The sequence below is a fragment of the Balearica regulorum genome, chromosome Z (genome assembly GCF_011004875.1).
Source record: "Balearica regulorum gibbericeps isolate bBalReg1 chromosome Z, bBalReg1.pri, whole genome shotgun sequence".
NCBI classification, from domain to species: domain Eukaryota; kingdom Metazoa; phylum Chordata; class Aves; order Gruiformes; family Gruidae; genus Balearica; species Balearica regulorum.
The window spans coordinates 75,160,854-75,182,836 of NC_046220.1; the positions used below are offsets into that span (position 1 = coordinate 75,160,854).

Below are 21,983 nucleotides of genomic sequence, written 5' to 3' on the forward strand. Positions count from 1 at the left end.
TTTGGGTGGGTTAGAACAGCCTTAGGGCTGCTGTGCGGTTGCAATGGCTGTTTTGGGAAGACTGAAAATAGCACTACATTAAAGTGCCCATGGCAGAGTTGCTTGGCATACACATGTACAGCTAATATTTCTCTGGCATTGCATGTGAGCTGTCTAATGCCCTTCTGTGTTGCTAGAGGAGCAGAAATGTCCTGCCACAGGGATGTGATCCAGCCCCCCATTTGTCCAACAAAGAAATTCTTGTCGCTAAACAAAAGGCTTTCTTAAGGAATATATAGATGCCCAGAGTCTGAATATATGCTTCTCTCCATGCAATGAGTCACTGCACTGTTTTTTAATAAAGCCCCTCTGGATTTATGTGGCTGCTGCTCAGATTAAACTCTGATCCAGCGCATGAAATAAGATTCAGTAGTTGTGCTTTGCTGCTGTCCTGCTACTTGCAGACAGTTGCTGGTTATAGTCTGCTTCTGGCTTTTTCCGTGCAGATAGCAGTTACAAAATACGTTATGGAGCATCCTCCTTTCGGGTTACGCTGCCTGCCTGCGCGTGTTGCTACTTGTTATTTTTAAGCAGACATCTAATACCTGCTATCGTGTTGGTTGTGTTTCATTTAATTGAATTCAGTCTTACGTGAGAACATGCTGACAAGTCCAATCAATACCTTCAGTGAAAGTTTAGCAAGGGGAAGGGAAGGAAATTAGCTATATGACATGTTATAAGCTAATAATGAAGTAGTTGTGATGATTTGTAATGGGAATTTTTAGTTTCCCCCCCTCTGTCAGGACTTGCATCTTTTTTCCCCTTTCGCTCCAGGTTCTGGTCTGAGATTCAGAAATGTGATTTGTAACACCTTTGGAGCAAGGGATGGCTGTTTCCTTGGGGAGGGAAGTGAGCTGGAAGAGCTCCTGGAGGAGCTGGGGTGCTGTGGGTGGGGCAGGCGATGGAGGAGGAGGAAGAGGAGAGGGAGCTGGTTTGGAGGGAGCGGGAGTAGTGCCGAGCCCTTGGATGCATACCTGCTGGTCTCTGCTGTAAGTAAACCTACACGGAAAGCAGATGCATGGAAGTCAAAAGGGGAAGGGGAATTTCTTTTCCTGTGATACTGTAGCCTTTGATTTTTTTTTTTTTTTTTAAGTAGCAAAGGCTTATCTCCCAAATAAACCCGCTCCTTGAGAAGAAGCAGGGATGGGCAGAAACTCTTGGAATTAAAATTTGTGAGCCTTGCAATCTGCTTTTGTGGGCTTTGCATATCTTGTGGGGGGTTGTAAACTTTGTTTTGCTTGACAGCCTATCTGCATCTACGAGGGAGGGTTTGCCTCTGGCTAGTGTGCCCTTTGCACTAAATTAAGCAACCCCCCCGTCTTGTAAAAGTTGATCTGTAACAGCTGTACAGCTCGTCTGTAGTACAGCAACTATTTTCTTACCTTCTTTATTTTTTTACTGCAGCTTTTGTTTTTGTTTTCAGTGTCTTGTGCGTCCGTCTTCCATCCCCTCGCGCTATCTCTCACTGTTGAATATTCAAACTCTTGATCTGCACATGGGCTAAAAATTATTATTGCTTTGAACTTACAAATTAAGTAAGTGAATTCCCACATCCACTGCAGGAAAGGAAAATATTCAGTTTGAAATATAATTTGGAGCCTATAGGAAAATGCATCTGACGAAGTTTGTGCTAATTCTATAGCTTTGATACCAAAGCATCAGCTCTGTTATTGTCAAGAGTATTGCACGTAAGCTCTGTATTTTAATAGTAACTCGGTATGGCTAATTAGTTTGAAGGCTCTTTGAAGAAGCCGATGTACTGACTAAATAAGCTCTTACTTTTCAAAGCACTAAAGGCACTCTTAATTTACAGAGCAGATAGTTGTAAAGCTGCCTTTGGTTTGCGTGCTAGGAGCCAGTGTGAAGCCCGAGTGCGCTTGCAGTCAAGTTTACTCCAATGCTGTCTGCTAGGATTGGTGTTAGTGTGCTCCAGGGAGGTTTCTGGGTCTTTGGCACTGCATAAATTTGTGCCACTGGGCTTGATGTGTCCGGGAGGAGTATGTCATGTAATGAATGCTCCTGCACCATTGAAATCAGTGGCAGTATTATCAATCTCTTTGCTGTTTGCAGGCAGGTTCAATCCAATAATAAAGAGCAGCTTTGAGTTTAAACCAGATGACATGGCTAATCCTGAAGCGTGTATAAAGCGGCCATAGTTATTAGGAGATTTGTGGCTTTGAAAGTTCGGATTCCCTTAGTGCGGTTTGTTAATGGCAAGGATTTGCGGTAAGTGAATAGTAGATGAAAGTCATCAAAAGGCTTACAGGGGATTTCTTGTGACGCGATGCTGGTCTGTCTCATGCCTGAGCTGGAGACTTCTGGGTGGATCCTAAAAATAAAAATTAAAAAAAGGGGGGGTGGGGCAGGACAATGGTTCCATATTTTGTGTTGCTCTGGGAAATTGAGTCAGTGGTGTGATGTATTGGGAACTACAGCCACAGTGCAGAGCAATGCGTGCTTAATTCCCCTGGCTCTGGCTCTCTCGTTTGCTGGCAGTGCCCCGGCAGCGAGCAGATGCTTCATAGCCCCAGGGGCTGGCAGACGGAGAGGAACGGGTGCCCAGGGCCATCTTCTCTTCTGCATCATACGAGCTGAGCAGGGCTCATGTAGCACCTCCTCACCATCCGGCACGGCTCTTTGCTGGGGCACACACTCTGCTTTGCTCCTGGGGGTGTTTTCACCTGCAAAGGCTGGAGGCCGCCAGCCCCTGGGGTCATGGCACCAAGGGTTTCTGCAAGCTGGGAGCTCCTGGGCAGCGACCCTGAGGGGCTCTGTAATTCTGGGTGATGGGGTGGGATCCTTTCCCCAACATGCCCCTCCTGAAGGACCATCCCACCCTCAGCAGGAGGTGCCCCGATATTTGTGCCGGGGACTCCTGTCACCTGGGACAGTGTGTGATGATGCATGCCCTTACCTCCTTCTGTGTTAATAGATTCAATCCTGACTGGTCGCTGGGCTGGGCTACCCGCGGTCACCTTTAGGGTGGCAGCATCAGTCCCCGCTCAGGGGCTAAGTCAGGGCTGCAGGAAGCTCATTTTTCATCCAAGAATAAAACCCCCTCACTGTTGTCATGATGTGAGGGGTCCCAGGGACGTCCTTAGGCAGAAACATTGTGGGGTTGTATCCCAATACAGGATGGAGGGTGACAGCTTGCAATCTCCATTTGTTTTTTAATTAAAAACAAATATATATTTTTTCCCGTTCTGTAGTGTTCAATGTTGGATTGCAAATGTGTTACATCTGACAACATCTAACAAAGTTGCAACTTGGGGCAAATCCTCATGCACTTTGGCTGCAGCAGCAGCCTGGGAGGACTAATCCGCTGCTGGGAAGAGCCGGTTATGTGAATAGATGCAGAAGGCAGAGTCCCATCCACTCTGCTGACTGTTAAAATTATGTTCGCTTTCGGGGCTGCTGCTGGGGACTGTCCTGCCCACCCAAGGCAGTTTCTGGGGTTGCAGCCTCCATCATAGCCAGCTGGAGGGACGCCCATATATTTGTAGTTGGTGGAGTGGTTAAAGCAGGCTGCACAATCTGTGTTAAATCCAGAAACTTCACTGTGTGCAAAGCGTTGGTTGTGAAGTTGAAATCATCTGCAAGCACTAATCCATTGGCCCTCTGAGGAGGGCATGTCTGTCTTGTTTGTGTTGCAAAACCGAGTGAAAGTTAGGAACTGTTTATGGTTGCTGCCGTGCATGGTTGTTAATTCTTCTCCCTTTTGGCCTCATCCAAAACTCACTGTGGTAAAAACAGAAAGTGAGGATGTAATTAGAAGCTGGTTTAGAACATGAGCAGGAAAGAGGCAAATGTACTGCAGACAGGCACACGTGTATCTGGCATTGCCCAACTCCTGCGTTTGCGAACTGTTCTGTTGCAGAGTCCTGGCTGTAGTTCCGAAATTTACTTGAGCAATGGGGTTTGGGGGCATGTGATGTTGGTGGGGGTGTCATCCTGGGGGTGGCTGTCCCTCGTGCCGGGGTGATCTTCTCCACCTGGGTTGGTGCCAGCCTCAGCAAGTTGGTAGTTTGCACTTGTTTTGCTGGTCATCTGCCTCCACCTGGGAGTCCTGAGCATCCGTGAGCAAAGTGCTTGAATTCAAAGCAGTGCTCTTGCTGGGCAAAAATAACCCCAGCCCTGTTACCGGGGAGCTCGATGGGAAATGTTTGTGCTCATGGGGAATTGTAAAACTGAATGAGTATCGGCATGGTTTGCTAGTTTTAGAGAGGGTGAGTCCTTTATTCTGGCCAAATGTCAGGAATATCAAAGATGTATTTAGGCAGTGGGAGAGGAAGGGTTTGGTGTGACTGACGGAAACTGTTGAGCAAGAGAGACAGTGCTTTGTGCGGGGTTATTATGGTTAGAAACCTGTCGCAGCATGCAGAGGAAGCATGGTTCAGCAAGCCCATAGTCAGAGCCGAAAGCAGTTCATCCCCAGGATTTACTGTATGCGCAGCCTGTCCTCACGGCCAAGAACAAAGTAGCGATGTTAAATAGCTAAACAAACCTCCTGTCCCCACAGGCGATGGTCCTCAAAAGACACAGAAATGTCCTTTGCGAGAGTGGCTGCAAGTGAAATGAAGCGCTGATGGCCTGGCCGGGAAGGGCATGGGGTGGGAGGGTGCGTTGGTCTCCTGTGGTCCATGGGCACAGTGATGGCTGACGGAGTTGTGCAAGGCACGTTGAGGGCCTCGCCACGATGAACACGCTTGTGCAAAATTCACTCCTTTTCCCTTCTTCCTCAGGCCTCCTACAGCCTGACATCTGTCCTAAAGTCACGAGAAGTAACACACATGGGGGTGTGTGTGTGTACGAGTTTAGGCTCTTTTTTCCCTTTGTTAAGTGGAGGGGTTTTTTAAGGTTTTTTTATGGCATAGTGAGATCGCACTTTCAGACTTTTTCTCTGCTCTGACGGAGGGTTAGGGTTTCTTTTTGGGTGCTAGTAGAGGGCTGAATTTCACATCTCAAATACGTGTTTCTGGCTCTGTGAGCTTCTTGGTCAAATCAAAAGATTTGAGGATGCCGAATGACAGGCGTTGCTCCCCCTTGGTAAGGAGGGAGCAGGTAGTGAAGTAGCTACTATTCTCAGTATTAGGAAGAATCCTGGAAAATACCCAAAACTGAACAGTCTTTTGAAGGCATATAGCCCTTGCTGCTAAAATTGGCCCCTCCAAATAAATCTGAGAGCTGTAAATTTGTTCCTTCCCTATCTGGACCCCAGCAGTTGTTTGAAGCCTTGCCTCTCTCTGGTAATAGGGCTCCTCTCAGGAGCTCAAGTAAGCTTGCAAAAGCATCGGAAATAAGTCTCTTCTACCCCAGTGTACTGCTTCCTGCTGTAAAATAGACTTGATTAAATATTCTGGTTCTCCCTTTCATTGCTCGCAGACATCCAAACCCTTCACTTCTCAGTGGAAAGAGGTATTTTGTGAGTTACAGCTAATGTTGAAACCCAAAGAATGTGGTTTGCCCAAACAATGTTGCAGAGATCCTTTAGTTTTTTGAGTTGTTTTTATTTTGTTGTTTGGGGTTTTTTTTGTTGGGTTTTTTTTTTTTTTTTCATTTAAAATATCATTGCACATCTTTGCTGCTGGAATAGAAGCTCTTTCACTAGGATGTGTTTTTTCTCTTCCCTTTTGGACATTTGTGGTAATGCCTCCATAGGGGAAAGGTAGGAAGTAGGGGAAAAGTAGGAAGCTTTGTCCCAAAGAGGTGACTTCACCCCACAGGAGTAGCCCCGGTGTGAGTTGGCATGAAGGAACAAACCGCTGTTAGGTGGAGGTAAGGGGCTCCCGGCATCCCATGGCTCTGGGCTGGGGAAGAGAGGCACTGAGGGCTGCGTTAGGGGCAGGGAGCTGGCTTGGGCATGGTGGACCTGGGCAGTCCCCAGGGAGGGGAGTCCCCAGCCAGGTCAGCCTGCCAGACCATCAGTGGGGCTCTGAGGTGGAACAAACAAGCCAGCACAATCCAGCCCCCGTGGGCTTGCAGACCTCCCACCAGCAAGCTTTGCACTAGGGGGTCATCACATTCATCCATGGAATATTTTGTGGCACCCTCCCCGGGTGCTGCTTTTGTGCAAAAATCCGGGATTATGATAAAGAATATCTCCCATGCTGAACTTCTTGTTCAATTTTGAGTATAAACCATTTCTCTCAGGTTAAATCTACTCCTGGCTGTGACTGCTGCCAGGGACATAATTAGGTAAGAGATTTGCAGGGAAGAAGAGGGAAGGATGTGAGCTGGATGTTTGGAAAGAAGTTGTTTTAGAGGGATGATCCTAAAATAGCCTGGATGAAAGGTAGAAATAGGGTGGCGAGGTGTGAAACCCAGTGACAAGATTTGGGCACTCAGGGTGAAGTGGGAGAAGTGTTACACTCTATATATAACTTTGCACATGGGCCACACATGGATTGCTTTTGAGCTCTTCCTGGTTTCTTAATGTGCCGTGGTTTAACCCCAGCCGGTAACTGAGCACCAGGCAGCTGCTCACTCACCCCTCCTGCCCCAAGGGGATGGGGAGGAGGATGGAAAAAAGTCCTCCTGGATTGAGATAAAGACTGTTTAATAGGATAACAAAGGAAGAGAATAATAACAATAGTGGTAATAATAACAATAACAATAAAACACGTGTTGCACAAATGCAGTTGCTCACCACATGCAGAAAAAACCCCCAAAACCAGATGCCCAGTCTGTTTCCGAGAAGCGATCCCACCTCCCAGCTATCTTCCCCAGTTCTATACGGATCATGATGTTCCATGGAATATCCCTTTGGCCAGCCTGGGTCAGCTGTCTTGGCTGTGCTCTCCCAACTTCTTGTGCACCTGGGGGGGGCTGAGAAGCTGAAAGGTTCTTGACTTAGTGTAGACACTGCCGCTAACTAGCAACAACTAATACTTTAGTGTGTTATCAACAGTATTCTCATCCTAAATACAAAACACAGCACTATGCCAGCTACTAGAAAGAAAATTATCTCATATGAAACCAGCACAGTGAGGCATGTATGCTTTCCAGTTGGGTGATTTATTTCATGTTTTGCAAATGCGAAATTGTTTGGGCTTGCCGGTATGGATCGAGTCTCACATCTCGGGAGAAACAGTGCAGAGAAGGAAAGTTGCTACCATGCAAGACTGAAGATTTTTAAACAGATAGGACTCAATGCAAATCAATCTGCAATGAAGTAAAGTCTGTATTTTTTACATACTGTCTCAGTTTGAAAGTCAAAGTTCCAGTACCTCTTCATTCATGTTTCTGAGATTTGCTGTCTAATTCAGAAGTATTGTTTTAAAAAAGGTCAAACATCTGAACTAATGATAACAAGCTCTAGCTCTGTAATTAACAGCATCAGTGAAAACACTTTGAGTAGTGCTCTGTAACTTACTGCAATGACTGCAAAAAGTAAATAGAAATTTCTTTGTATTCCAGTGTGTGTGCTGGGCATGCTCTGCAAGCAAGTCTTGTCTGGTTGGGTCCTTGCACTTCTTGTGAAGCAGAAAATCATGTGTGGGCCTAATAGATGATAGCCCTGGTCTTCGCAAACTTCCTTTGGATGAATATATTGGGGAATACTCTTGTTATGGGTGTGGAACAATTACCCCATGTCTGCGTTGAGCAGTAGCGTGGCCTGAAAGGGAGTGGGTCTGTAGGATGAAACTGTTGTGTTGAGATCTGACCTCCACACTACGGTTATTTTGGGGGTTACTTTGGATTGGCTCTATGTGGTCTCAGGGACCTAACACTGATGGGCATTCAGCTGGAGCATATGAAGTAAGGGGAAAGTTTCTCTGTTGTTGGCAGTGCTCGTATTTGGGTATAGATGTGGATTTAGGGGGATGACTGCACTCATTCACCCCTGTATTGCAGCTGCATTACCAAGGGTCATGAAGCAACCAAGTGTGTCTAGCCTTGCCATGTCCTTCAGGGGAGGGCATGTCCACTTCTGGGCTCCAACAGGAAAACAAATAGACGCCTTCTTTGCAAAAGCATAGAAGAGGTATAAAACTCAACCTCTCTCCAAGTCCTCAAGAAGAGAGCAATTGCATAGAGAGCAATTGGGAATGAAAAGCAATTGACTAGGACGCCAAGCAGAAATCTTGTACTTGTATTGCCTGGAGCTTCAAGAATGTAAGTGTCTTCAGAAGGGCAGGAATCATCGTGGCGGGGGAGACCGCATCTGAACAGCAATAATAGAGCATGGATCAAGGAGTAATTGTGGGTGCTAATGCTCAGTTGTAATCTGATACCATTTTGGCCTGTTGGAGAAAAGGTAGAAAGCTAGTATTTATAATTTTTAAACTGATAACTAGTCATTTTAAATTGTTCAGTTTTCTCATAACTGGAAATTATAGTTGTGAGCAAGGCCGTGTATCTGGCTAACTGTTTGGAGCAGAGCTATGACCTATCAAATTGGAACATTCAATGCCATGATGGTTTGACTGGATTAGACCACTTCTGTTTGTATGCTCTGCTGCTAAACAAGGAACAAATAGAATTTGTCTCCTTAATACCTGTTAGCTTGTCTTTAGGACCCAAAACCAAAAAGCACCATGTACGTCTGTCTCTTAGGACTTTTAGATGCAATCGTGGGAGTTGCATGTTTAGTAAGATCAAAGCCTTAGTAAAGCTCAAGTCCAAAATCTCTGCAGTCTAAATGCAATGTCACTCTTGTGTTCTGCTAGAACAGCCAATAAATCAGTAAATCCTAAAGGACTTTATGATGACTGCAGTTGCATAGTCTATTAGGTTTAGGATGTCTGTTAGAGCTTGGGGGGTTCCTTAGGTGTGGAGAAGCTGTGCAGCTCCTCAAGTCAACCTCTTCAGATGTTTGTTCTGGGAGGGGAGAGGGGTCATTGTGGCCGTTCATGTCCTTTATCCACACGTGGGGTGTTTTGGAGGTCTCTGGTCTGCTCATCACACTCCCAAAGCCTTGGATGTGCTTCTGAGGAGTCTCTACAACATGCAGGGCAGAAATGCGTTTTTTGTGCTGTGTCAGCGTAATTGCAATGATCTAGCCTGTCTTCTTTCCACACCTGCAGTGGAGATGTGATTCAGCTGGTCTTTGTTGTCTGTGGTGCGGATGCCTGTCCTTTCAATTTTAGAAGCTGAATGCCGTTCAGCTGAAGCCAGCCAGTACTTCCACGTGTGCAACTCCCTTCCCTCGGGCTGTGGCTGCGTGCATCTCAGCCGTACCTAGGTGGGGGCTGCTGGTGGGAGCGGAAGCGTGGTCCCCTGCCATCTCCATCCTCTTCTGTCCCTGCCTGTGCACTGCCGTCGCCAGATCAGATCGCTGGGCTGGGTTTAAAGTCCCCATCTTGACATCTGAGATTTTGAAAGTTTGCTTTGGCTTGGTTAATGTACTGTGCCAGCACCTGAGCAGATTACGGGGTGAGGGGAAAGCTGTGTTGGTGTTTGATCCCAGATTTAAGGTGTTCAACTGTAATACTTAAAGCCAGTGGCTTCACCATTCTGTGGGATAAGACATGTTGGCCCTGTTTTTTTCGTGGAAAGATTTGCCTAGGATGCTGTAGAAGGATCTGTAGCACAGCAAGAGAAAAGAAATTCAATTCTCCCAAAATCAAAGCCACATCATTGCATTGATACCAGGTAGAGAGAGGTGTCTCACCATGCTTTAGTCATGGTCGTGCGTTGCAAGGCTGAGCTGAATCTCACCTTCCAGCAAAAGCCGCAAGCAGGCAGTGAGTCCATGAAAACACAGCAGCAGTCATCCCTCTGCTCCCTTTTCAGCTTTCCTGAGAATTCAGGATTTCATGGTGGGCAAAGAGGTCTTGCCTGGGGCCTCCTGCCAGCCTTGCCAGAGGTGTGTCTCCCCAGGGACTCTTGCAGACTTCAGCGCTGGAGCATTTCTTCCTGTCAGTCTTAAATTCTTAGTGGTTTGGTTTCCCTTACAAACAGTGAAGATCAGACCTTGCCCCGTCTGTTTGCTGCTACTGTTGCTTCTCCGAGATGTTGGTGTGGTGGTGTGTTGTACAGGCTGACAGCAGCCAGCCTGCAAGCAGCTCGAGCATCACCACAGCGAGCACGAACAGTGTGATACTCAAAGCTACAGGCAGTTTTAATCCAGTGGAGGATTGGGTGTAATCAGCACCAAACTGCTTGTACTGGCTTATAAAAGGCCACAGAAATACACTTCGAACTTTAGCTTCCAAATTAATTTTTCCTTCAAGATTTCAGTAGGTCTAGTTGCATTCCTTGCTATAAATTTAAGAGTGAGAAATATGTCATAGACAGAAAAAATGGATTCAGACTTTTGTTCTCCAGAAAACCGCCACTTTGGCTATCCTGAGAAAAACTGAGTATGGCATAGCGAGCCACAGCCTGTGTGAGACTTGGGGAGGTGCTGCTTAACCTTGGCTGAAGCAGGGGGCTGAGTGTTGCTCGTCTTCGAAAGGGAGATGGGAGCCTGTTGGGTACCCTGGGCCTTTTAATCGCCCTCCTTGGGCGTTACTAGTCTCTCAGCTCCATGACTGACTTTTCCTTTGCCCTTTCTGCCTTTTCCCCTGTTATTAGGGCAGGCAGAGAACATCACGTCCCCTGAGTGTGCCAACGCCTGCAGAGCCTGGGGCAGGAAAGGACTTGTTGGTGATGAGACGCTGGATCGAGCTCGTTCCTGGTGTGCTGCAGCTCTGTACCCACAGGAGTATGTTGAAGTAGCAGCCGGATTTACCAATGCCATTGCTTTCTGCTGAGATAAATTGTGTTTGGAGAGCTTAGTCCTTTGGGGAGGTGGAGGTGGAGGGCTGGCCACGGGGTGTCCCTGCAGCCCCGAGGAGGTGAAACCTTGCAAGCTCAGCTGCAGCATGACTTTGGAGCTTGGTGTTTCCTTCGACTGCACGCGTTAATGCAGACTTGAATCCTGCCCAAAGACATGATTATCTGTGAAAAGCATCCCCCAGTGCTTGCCAAAATCTCTCCTCAGTGGGCTGGGTGTTCTTGCACGGTGAGGGCAGTGAGAGGAGGGGTTTCATGAGGAGCCATGTGCCCTTCCATCAGTCGCTGTTAGTCATGAATTTGCCCTGCATTACCTGAAAAGCAACTTAGCTCATTTGCTGGTGTCATGGAGAGATAGTTTGTTACGTTTAGCTTTTAAATCTCCCTTGGGGCTGAAGGTTTCAGTTCCGCAAGGATCTGCACTGTCCTTCATCTTTCCAACCTAAAGAAGATGGAGTTTCAAGACATTTTACTATGCCAGAGTATTTCAGAGAAGAGCATAAAAATTAGCGGTCTGTCTGTCCTGCTAAGGACATTACAGGTCCCAGAGGGCTAGGTGGGGGCTCTGAAAGCAGTCGTCTCGGCTGAGGTTTCTCCTCCATGCCCTGGTGAGCAGCATGATGGGCTGCTTGGCAAGACGTCAGTGATGCTCTGTGTCTATCATTTCCAAATCACTTTCTGATCTATCACTACGAAAGGTTTTGGAGAAATGCTAAATAGTATTATTAGTGTAAAATAAACACACTTCTTCAATATTTCTGATCCTAAAGTGGATCCAGATGCTTGCTTATGACTGCTGCATCTGCTTTAGTTTTTCTGTGGCCATCTGCATTTGTTCAAGTGAGATGGGATGTGACAGAGAGCTTGTCACAGCACGCTCTTGTCAAATCTGTAAACCTTTGTATTTATACATGCACACACACAAACATATATGTATAAATGAAAAAATAACTGTCTTCCTCTAAGACACCATTTCCGAGTCCGACACTTCACGCGCGTGCCAAGGAACTTGGAATAAACTCAGGGAATTAATCAGTTTTTATGATCACAGCAATCAGTTCAACTGTGTAGGGGAGAAATGGGATTTGGCTCTGTGTAACTCAAAATAGTCTCCTAAGGAAGTGGACGTGTCCATCTCTTCATAGCTCTGATACAAAAAGAATATTAAATGTCCTTTGATACTAGCCACCAGTTGCATTTTCCAACCTGTTTCAAGTGTAAAATAATTTTCCCCTGATTTTAAAGATTATTAACATTTTCGTGGTTTTTCTCCTACAGAGAAGTCTGCCCCACTGCTTAAGGGTGGTGTTTTATACGGGCTGGGGTTTTACCAGAGCTGGTGCCAGGGTGAGATCAAAGCAGCAGGAGCAGCCGGGTGGTCCTCCCTTTGGAGCACGCCAGTGGGAAATGTTTCCAAGCCGTTGTTTCAGTGATGTTTTAGACCATGCTAAGGGAGATGACGCTGCAGCATCTGAGGGGGCTCCCAGCCGTGCCAAGCAGACTTGGCACTGCCTTGCAAAGACTAGAAAATACAGAAATCGGTGTTTTGCTGGTAAAATGTTTTGTTTTGGTAACTAATACTAATTAATAGATGTATAATCAACTAGTAGAATCTCTTGCATTCTTAAAATCAGTCACAACAGGATTTGTTACATGTCATCATTTGCTGGCACTAGTAGTAGCTGCCGAAGGTTTCTTAGCTGGTGTATGAGATCTAGGACTTTCACCAAATTCTTCTCCATCCCTTGCAAACAAAAATGGGGAATAGTAAGTTTTAGAGTCTGAGTTTTCAATAAATTTGGATCAGTCAAAGTTGCATTAAGGGTATCTTTTCTCCATGCACCTTCTCCATCCAAGCTGAAGACTGTGTTCAAACTAAGTGGCAACTCGGAAGTTGCAGCTGATTCCCCACATGTATGCCAAGAACAGCGTATGCTCATCAGCTCTGATCCTGCCCTGCTGAGGCAGGTTGGTGTATAGATTGCTAAAATCTCTGTGAGTGCTCTAGAGAGACCAGATCTAAGAAAAGGCATGTCTGCATTGCACCCATTAAACCCCTTGAGAAGTGGGATTTTGGGTCCTGTCTAGCTTTTGCAGTTTCCTGCAGTATAATTACATTTTATTGAATCCATCCTGTTGTTCCCTTTTGGCATGGGATGCTCCTGAATTGATAGAAAGTAATTAAAAATCTTGAAGTTCTCACTCATTTAATATTACCTTTCCTGTCTTTTATCCAATGTTAGAGCTTGCTGTGCTTCCTGGGTTTTTTTTGTGTCTTAAACAGGGGAAGAAATGGCAAAGGAAAAGGCTACAACTACAAGTTGGGTGGGGAGCGGATTGAGAGCAGCCCTGAGGAGAAGGACTTGGGGGTCTTGGTTGATGAGAAACTCAACATGAGCCAGCAGTGTGCGCTTGCAGCCCAGAAAGCCAACCGTGTCCTGGGCTGCATCAAAAGCAGTGTGACCAGCAGGTCGAGGGAGGTGATCCTGCCCCTCTACTCTGCTCTGGTGAGACCCCACCTGGAGTACTGTGTCCAGCTCTGGGGGCCCCTGTACAGGAGAGACATGGAGCTGTTGGAGAGAGTCCAGAGGAGGGCCACGAAGCTGATCAGAGGGCTGGAGCACCTCTCCTATGAGGACAGGCTGAGAGAGTTGGGGTTGTTCAGCCTGGAGAAGAGAAGGCTCTGGGGAGATCTAATTGTGGCTTTCCAGTACCTGAAGGGGCCTACAGGAAAGCTGGAGAGGGACTGTTTATCAGGGAGTGTAGTGACAGGACAAGGGGCAATGGGTTTAAGCTGAAAGAGGGTCGATTTAGATTAGATGTTAGAAAGAAATTCTTCCCTGTGAGGGTGTTGAGATACTGGCACAGGTTGCCCAGAGAAGCTGTGGATGCCCCATCCCTGGAAGTGTTCAAGGCCAGGCTGGATGGGGCTTTGGGCAGCCTGGTCTAGTGGAGAGTGTCCCTGCCCATGGCAGGGGGGTTGGAACTAGATGATCTTTGAGGTCCCTTCCAACCCAAACCATTCTGTGATTCTATGATTCTGTGAAAAGGAAGACAGCTAAGTGGGCAGTATGTACTTAGCAGAACTTAAAAGTGGCTCAGGCTCCTTGGTGAACAGTCCTGTCTTGAGAGGGAAATATAGAGAATGACCACGAATTCTTGGTATATTAGTTTCCTATCTTGTTGTATGAATTTAGTGTTATACCAGGGCTGGTTTTCCAGCATGGGATGCCTGGTCTTTGGTTCGAAACAAACTCTTGAGATAATGATGCCACTTAATGCATCACTGGTACAGCTGGATTTACCCTGTCCAGAAATACCTGGCATCATCTGGTGTATGTGATTACTTGCTGCCATGCAAAGGTAATTTCGCACTGACCCAGAGAAGACATTTCTTGGTTTTTTCAATGGAAACTTATTGTGTGCTTTGAAGTGCTGAGAAATACTCAAGAAGACATAAGCCCGTGAGTTACTGCAGGCTGCATGCCTGGAACATGCAGGCTATCTCGACATACGGAGTAAATCAGCATGGCTCCGCTGACTTCAGCGCAGCTGCATCTGTTGCCACTTGCTGTAACCCTGCTCCAGACTGTAGGGATGGTTGTGAACAGCGGATAGAAAAAAACCTCTCTCTTTTTTCTTCTTTTTCATAGCTTTTTGCTTTATGAACAGAATAAATGTGCTACAAGTGGAGGTGAAATAGTAAATTATTTTTGCGTCTATAAAATTACTTTATTTGGACATGTGCTAAGTTCCTTCTCATTCCACTTGGTTCCTAAATCAAGTAGTTGATTAATGCATGCACTTGGTTACTGGCACTCAAAAATAAATCAGTGATTAGTTCAGAGATAGAGATCGGTGTTTTAAAAAAGCCCCACTTAACGTGCACCTGCACAGAAACAAGTCAGGCAGAACTGACTCTGCATAAAAACAGGGTGGGCAGCACCCATGTAAGCCACAGGACTGTGGGAAGAGGAGCTGCTTTTCTGTTCCCGTGTGCCAGGAGAAGCAATGCTATCAGGCTTATGTATGATGGATCAGAGTGCAGTGGTATTGCTGCAAGCAAAAGTCATGAATTTTAATCAACTTTACTGGCTGCCTTGAAATTTGAGTTGAAAGATAAATGTGAAAAACAGGCAGCCCATATTGTTTCTGGAACAAAACTGCCCCTTTTCTGTTGATTAAAAGATTTTTTCTTTTAACTTGATAATCAAAAATACTTCCATCTTAGTTCTGGAATATTTTTAAGCTAACCCTGCCAGCCCTGGGTGCCTCCCTGAGCCAAGTGTCACCTCGTGGCCACCCAGACGGCTGACCTTGGCTGCAGAGACTTCCCGACCAGCAGGTCTTGTTGGCGGTCTGCTTTCAGCCGTTTTGAAAAAGATGGGTTTATGGCTTTATTTAAATATTCTTGATGTTTTTTTGAAAAGAAGAAGAGAAGAAGAAAAAAAAAAAAAAAGACTTGCCTGGTGAAAACTGCTGAGTGGACTGTCCAGGGATTTGGCGTCCAGTTTGTATTCATTGGGGAAATTTGGCATGGCTAACATGCTTCTCCTTCCCCTCTGTTGCTCCAGGGCTGCTTTTAAGGTTATTTAGTTGCCGTATTCATTTGGGCATCAGTCTTCCTAATTAAATATAAGTGATTTGAATGCCAGTGGATCGGGGTGGGGGGGGCATGGCATCTGAGCTTTTGGAAGTGGAGTGAAACTACCAGCTCGTGTCCCTGGGCAGAAGCACACACCCATCGTGTTACTTCCAGCCACTGCCAGTCTGGTCCAGATTACTTTGAGTAATTGAGAGTGCTTTCCTCACTCCTCTGTATAGAAGTTTGCTCCAGGGGTTATCATAGCTGCTTTTCCTGTTTTGCCATTAAGTCACCTCTGTGCAGGAATAACTTTGAAGGGTTGTGTTTAAGGCCAAACAACTTTTAAGAAGGGGAAGGGGAACATTAGCCTACAAACACCAGGGAGGAAAAATAATTGGTGGAAGACTCCTGAGTCGCTCCTCCTCTCTCGACCACAAGTGCTGTGTTATTTTCTCTTAGCATCTTCTATGGTTTAACTCCACACCTAGTTTCTTATCTCATTCTTATCAGAATGATAGCTGTACGTTCACCAACTGATTTGTAATAGTGAAGAGTTCATTGCAGCTGCGGCAGAAGCTTACTTGATCCTCTGGGAAATTCTTGCTGCTTTTACTAGTGAGAAAGGCACAGTATTTTGAGGCCTAAATTAGTGTGAAAGGGCACATACAAACCTGCTAAGTACAAATTCCAGCTTGTTTGTACTCTCAGTTGGTTACACCCTTGGCTCAGAACCCAAATATTTCAGGAATTTGGGTTGAGGTATATCCTTTCCCAAAAGAGGCATGAAGTTCCCCTTTTGCATCAATGGGTGCAGTTTCTGTAAGGTCACCGAGTATTTGCTTGAAGCAGAAATGTCACTTCCTTCAAGGTATATCCAGAGACTTTGGGAGGGGAGGTGATGCTTTGTTCTGGTACGAGAACCTGGTGGCTGCTCCTTGCACAGCTGAGGTGACTTAGCTCTCGCTTTGATTGGAATATGCCTGTTGTAAAGGAAATCACCTTATTTCCATGTCCCTTGACGGGAGCTGAGATGCCTTGTAGTGCCAGGCTTTGCTGTACTGAGGCCATTGGCGCTACACGTGCTTACCCCAGTGGCTGATTATTTTTTTTTTCCCCCGAGGCCTTCAAAGCATGTACATATGCTGAAGCAGAAGATTAGTTTCACTAAGGAGGCTCATTTCAGATGCAAATGCTCCATGGGCTGCTGCACAAATGAAGCTTGCATGATTTTTAATTTTTTTTTAAAAATTATTTATTGTAATGCCCCACTGGAAACAGTCTGCTTTGCTAGCTCCACCATTCCCTGTTGCTGTGCTGCAAGTCCAGAGGTAGGGGTGGTGGCAACCTGTTCAGTGGCATTTACCAGTTGTCATATTATGCTGCGGTGGAATCAGCCTGGATGGCTGGTAGGGCTGTTATTATTCCTGGTATTATTTCCCTCTAACACTGAAGGAAAAGAGCATTTGCCGATGCCTCGAAGTGTCGTGACGTATCCACACGCTGGGTAATCAGCTGCCCGAGAAGGTACATGGGCGCCACAGGGTGCAGTGTGTTGGGGTGTCGGGGTGGGATGTGGGCGCCGCGGGGTGAGCAGTCGGTAATCCCCACGCATCCCTTCCCTTGCAGTTACCTGGCCGAGCAGTGCTGGAATGGCGGCTTCGTCTACCTGATCATGTTGCGCCGCATCAAGCGCAAAGCCCCTCTTCCTCCCTCCAACGGCAACAACAGCAACAGCTGCGACCCCAAAGCCAAGCCCAGCCCTGAACCCAGTGACAGAGCCGCTCAAAATGGGAAGAGGACCAGGAAGTTTGGGGTCATCACCAGGACGCCAGGCAGCAAGGAGAGCAAAGGAAAGACGGGTTCGGAGCACGGGAATGGGCACTGCACTCCGATGGAGGTGGAGGTTGCTCAGCCAGAGACCTCAGAAGCAGAAAGCAATGGGGAAGAGCAGCTTCAGGGTACTGGGGCACAGTACCGGTGCCGGCTGTCGGATGGTGGCGTGCCAGACATTGGTGACCAGTCTGCCCAGGTACGTTCGCTTTGGCTTTTTCTAGAGAAGGAAGCAGCAGGCTTGCAAACAAATTGAGGGAATTTGATAGAATCATTTAGGTTGGAAAAGACCTTTAAGATCATGAAGTCCAGCCGTTAACCTAGCACTGCCAAGTCCAGCGCTAAACCATGTCCCTAAGCACCACATCTACATGTCTCTTAATTACCTCCAGGGATGGTGACTCCACCACTTCCCCCGGCAGCCTGTTCCAGTGCTTGACAGCCCTTTTGGTGAAGAAATTTTTCCTAAATCTAAACCTCCCCTGGTGCAACCTGAGGCCATTTCCTCCTGTCCTATCGCTTGTTACTTGAGACGAACCCCCACCTGGCTACAGCCTCCTTTCAGGTAGTTGCAGAGAGCAATAAGGTCTCCCCTCAGCCTCCTTTTCTTCAGGCTAAACAACCCCAGTTCCCTCAGCCACTCCTCATCAGATTTGTGCTCTAGACCCCTCACCACTTCGTTGCTCTTCCTTGGACGTGCATTGGACCACATTTCTCAAGTAGTGTCCCTGGTTTCAGTGCTCCATCCTCAGGCTGAGCCTCCAGGTGACAACTCAAGCTATCAGGGCACTGAGCCGTGGGATGGAGTCCAAAACAGGGGGGCAGGAGGATTAGAGAGTTAAATAGTAATTGTGAGAAACCTCTGTCATGCTCCATCTGTGATGGAAGGAAGTTCCTTATATCTCTGACCTGTTAAGGTAGGCCTCAGGATTTCTGCTGTTGAGACAACTGATGACCCTGACGGGGCAAGAGATGTCAGTGGAAGATGGTCATTGTGTCCTTTGGGGCTTCATGTTTAGCTCTGTCTGAGCTTGACAGCACTTCAAGGCTCATGTTAACATTGGAATTGAAGCTTCCCTTTTTGATGCACTAGACCACGGTGCATGTATTTGTGTTACAAAATTTGTTTGGCCAGTGTTCGGGGACCACATGGAAGCTATTGTGGATTTTGCTCCGAGTTGATGAGATGGATGATTTGTTAATGTTTGGGACGACAGTGGGATTGGGGCTTTCATTGCTTCTCTCTTCATCCTAATGGAGATCTTGGGGTTTGTTGCCTGGCTAGAACTGCAGCGTTGCTGGATGGAGAAAAATAACCTGAGCCTTGATCAGGTTTCAGTATGCATCTATCACCAGAAAAGCTGTCTGCCAATCTTCCCAGAGACACTGATAGTATAAACAGATGAACGCTGCTTTGTTGGGCTTGGGGCTTGCTGCAGCAGCTGGTTTTGGTTTTAAGACTTCAAAGCTGGTAACAGAGCAGTATGAGTGGACAACTCATCACTAAATTCTGCTGAGGAAAGCATGGGTTTAAACATGTCCTCTTAATTCATGTTCCCCAATACTACTGCAGGGTGGTGTTGATGGTGGTTGTTAACTTAAACTAATTTACGTTAAAATACATTGGAGGGGCTGAAGCAGATTTTTTAAAATGCTGGTCTTAAAGCAGTGTAATTGAGAAAACCTGCTCTTCCCATCAGTGAGACACGTTTGACTTTGTGGTGCAAGAGGGAGGGGAGGATGTTTGTGTACTGTTTTTGCAAGCCTTATAACTGCAGTCTGTAAAACCTTTATGAAAGAAAACATTAAAAGTTTAAAAATAAATAAATCAGTATTTTGAAAGCTCTGGTCCGTGTAAGAACTTACTGAATCTGTTCTGAAGATGTCTAATTAAACACATGTTATAAATGAAGATGATCAGAGTTTGTTCTGAGGAAGTGAAAAGCCAAATATATGTACTAAAAGAAAAAAGAAACTCTTGATCCAGAGCCATCTTGCGCTAGTATTACCTTGATGTTTTGAGTCATTTTGGTCTGAGAAGTAAATTGTTAAATTCAGAACATATATGAGCAATGAATACATTTTTAATGCAAAGCACATACAAGGTAGCTTTGTAAAACGTAAAAGCGTAGTGGAATCACTGCAAATTTAAGAGCTATAATCCGTTCAGTTGTGGTGTATCTGTCATGGGGCCTGTTGGGAGGCACAGTCATTTAGTAAAATTGCCTCTCTCTCTTCCTTTTAATTTTTTCCCCCCTTAATGTTTTGCTTAGAGATATGACCTCTGTATGTGTCGGTATTAATTACATTTGCCTGACATCTGAATGAGAAGAAATGTGAATAGCTGGAGCCTTTTAAAGATGAGGGGGCCTTATAGAAGCCCATCACTTTAGCATCCATGGAGTAGCTGCTACGAAAATTGCTAGTGGCTTAATCCAGTTTCTTAATAAGTATTGAATAGTGACAGTGAATACCATTTTAAAATTGAGTCCTTTTAAAAAAAAAAAGGCAAGGAATAAAGACACTTGGGAGCCTCAAATCTCACTTGCAGCTCCGTTTTGAAAGCGTGACCTGGCACCCAGGCACGTGAGATCCAGTTGTGTCAGGAGCCTTTTGAAAACGGCGTCCAGGCCGTCGTGTCAGAAGTTGTAGCCTCCTTCCAGGCTTCAAAGCGAGAGCCAAACCTCGCGTAGCTGCGGGATGAGTTATCTCCTCCCGAGCGGGGACAGGGTGCATTGGCAGGGCACCCTCTCCGTGGGGAAAGCGGCTCTATCCCCGCTGCCCGCCCCGTGCTCTCCGTCTCCTCCGCACGTTGACTAATTGAATATCCAGGGCTGTCAGCCCTGTGCCTTTGGGGAGCACTATATTCACTTCAAGAGGATGAGAGCCAGCCTGCGGGCTGGAGGTCAGCTGAGGGGGGGAGGAAAGGCTTCAAGAAGCCGCTCGGTGACCGGCGCAGCTGCGGGAGGACCTCACTGGTCCTCCCCACCGCTCCTTCCCTCTTCCCTGCCCCAGGATGCAGATGGGAGAATTCCTGGAATTGGAATATGGAGTCTAGGAACGTCTCTTTTTCTCCTTGTAGAAAGTTAGTTTGAAGTTGTTGTAATGAAAACAAGGGAGAAGAGGTTGAGTCAAATCTGCGTGTCTTCAGCCACTGCTGTACTGAACCCAGCAGCCCGCTCGTGGCCGATGCCTTGGGGATGTGCTGGGAGTGCTTTTGAGGCATCCATGTGTCTTCAGTGTCCTTTGCTTTCAGGGTACCTCCTCTCCCACGAGCGTGGGGTTGTTCTCCTGTTTTCTGGCTGCGTGCTGCTAATGACAGCAATGCTGAGTTGTGAAATGAGAGGCGAGACGAATGCTGCTTGTCAAGTGAACCTGCCAGGAGATTCCTGTGTTACTGGTTTCTGTGCGTGTGTCAGTCCCCTTCTTCAGGCTTGCTTTCATCTCCCAGATCTTGGTTTCTCTCTCCTGTGCACTTGGCATTGCTGTCGCTATGTATAAACAAATTTGCCAGGCTGTTTGCTGGTATGTAACCTTCAGTAAATATTGTACCTGTCAATTAGCAGGCAGCATTTCATGTTTACAGGTGGTTAAGTTATGCTGCAATATTTTTAGGATGAACCTAAATGCCCTTTAAAACGTGGGGATTCAAAGCAGCAAGTCTGGATCTTCCTGGCAGGAAGATCTCAAAGGTCTGGAAACCATACCTGACCTTGGAGAAGACCCAGGCTGGCTGCAGTGGGAGTCGTGGGCAGTGGTCTAAGACCAAGCAGTCTCTGAGCCGGAGTAATGATCTGTCACATCCTGGGGAGACTGGGGAGCTTGAATACAGAAATCAAAGTTTACTTCTTTTATTCAGTGGCCTGAGACAGGGCGGTGTTTTGTAGGCTGGTAATTATAAAGTCCTAGATGAAAGAGGAGTATGGGGAGGGACTGCTGGAGTCAGCTGAAAAAAGAATAAAGAAGAAGGAAACTGTGAGGTTTCCTCACAATATACCAGTTTCATGGTTTCACTGCATTTAACCGGTAGGAAAGAATCTCTCAGTTTTGTTCTCAGTTTCTCTATGATGGTGTTTTTGGAAGAGTTGTGGACCGCTTCCTTAGCTGCCCAGCCCTGAAGGAGTGCCCAGAGGTGGCCAGGTACAGCTGGCGTGGGCAGGGGTCAGGAGTAGGACTGTGAGGGTTGTGAGGGTCAGGGTTATGAGTGTGAGGCGTGGGAGTGTAGTTTTTAAAGGTGGCTTGAACTGATCCAGGTCTGGCTGGCGTGACGAGAAGCTTTCATTGATGTAGCCAGAAGAAGCTTGACTGGAGATAAGTGTACCAGAGCAGACCAGCCACCTTTGTTTCCTCCATCCCCAGCAAGATGCTCTGAAAAGTCCTTAAAACACCAACCATGAAAAGAACAAACCTCCAGAACCCGCTGGAATCCTCTTGCTTCTGTATAAGCATCCAGATTAGTAAGAGATTGAAATCCAGGTCCAAATTTAGCAGTCACTCGTGGAAACTGTGTAAAGGAGATTGGGCAGAGTGAAAGTGCTTTCAGAGCAGGTGAAATGGGAGGGCTACACATTTGGAGGCATTTCTCCATTGGGAGATATACATGGCATTTTTGCATTGGGGGCAGCTGGGGCTCCACATTTGGGCATTTCTCCATTCGGAGAAATACATGGCATGGGAGGAGTGCAAAAGTGTGCACCATGGTAGCACTGCAGTGTGGGGCCATGGTGGATGCATCTCCAGGATGGAACCAAATCAGTGTCTGATGGCCCTGTAAGGTGTGTCTGGTGTTTTTCTGAAGTCAGTGTACCAA

General features: G+C 46.6%; 1 protein-coding gene across 9 annotated transcripts in view; it reads left to right on the forward strand.

Annotated features, from left to right (window-relative positions):
• PDZD2 (PDZ domain containing 2) overlaps positions 1 to 21,983 on the forward strand; it is a 208,326-nt gene that overhangs the window by 119,987 nt on the left and 66,356 nt on the right. For 8 of the 9 annotated variants that reach the window (XM_075739930.1, XM_075739931.1, XM_075739932.1 and 5 more), the window contains one exon: positions 16,970 to 17,372. In XM_075739930.1, coding sequence (XP_075596045.1) covers positions 16,970 to 17,372 — 403 coding nt within the window. Of the gene's footprint in view, positions 1 to 975; positions 1,029 to 16,969; positions 17,373 to 21,983 lie in introns of those variants that run through there. The other variant, XM_075739935.1, reaches the window with a different exon arrangement.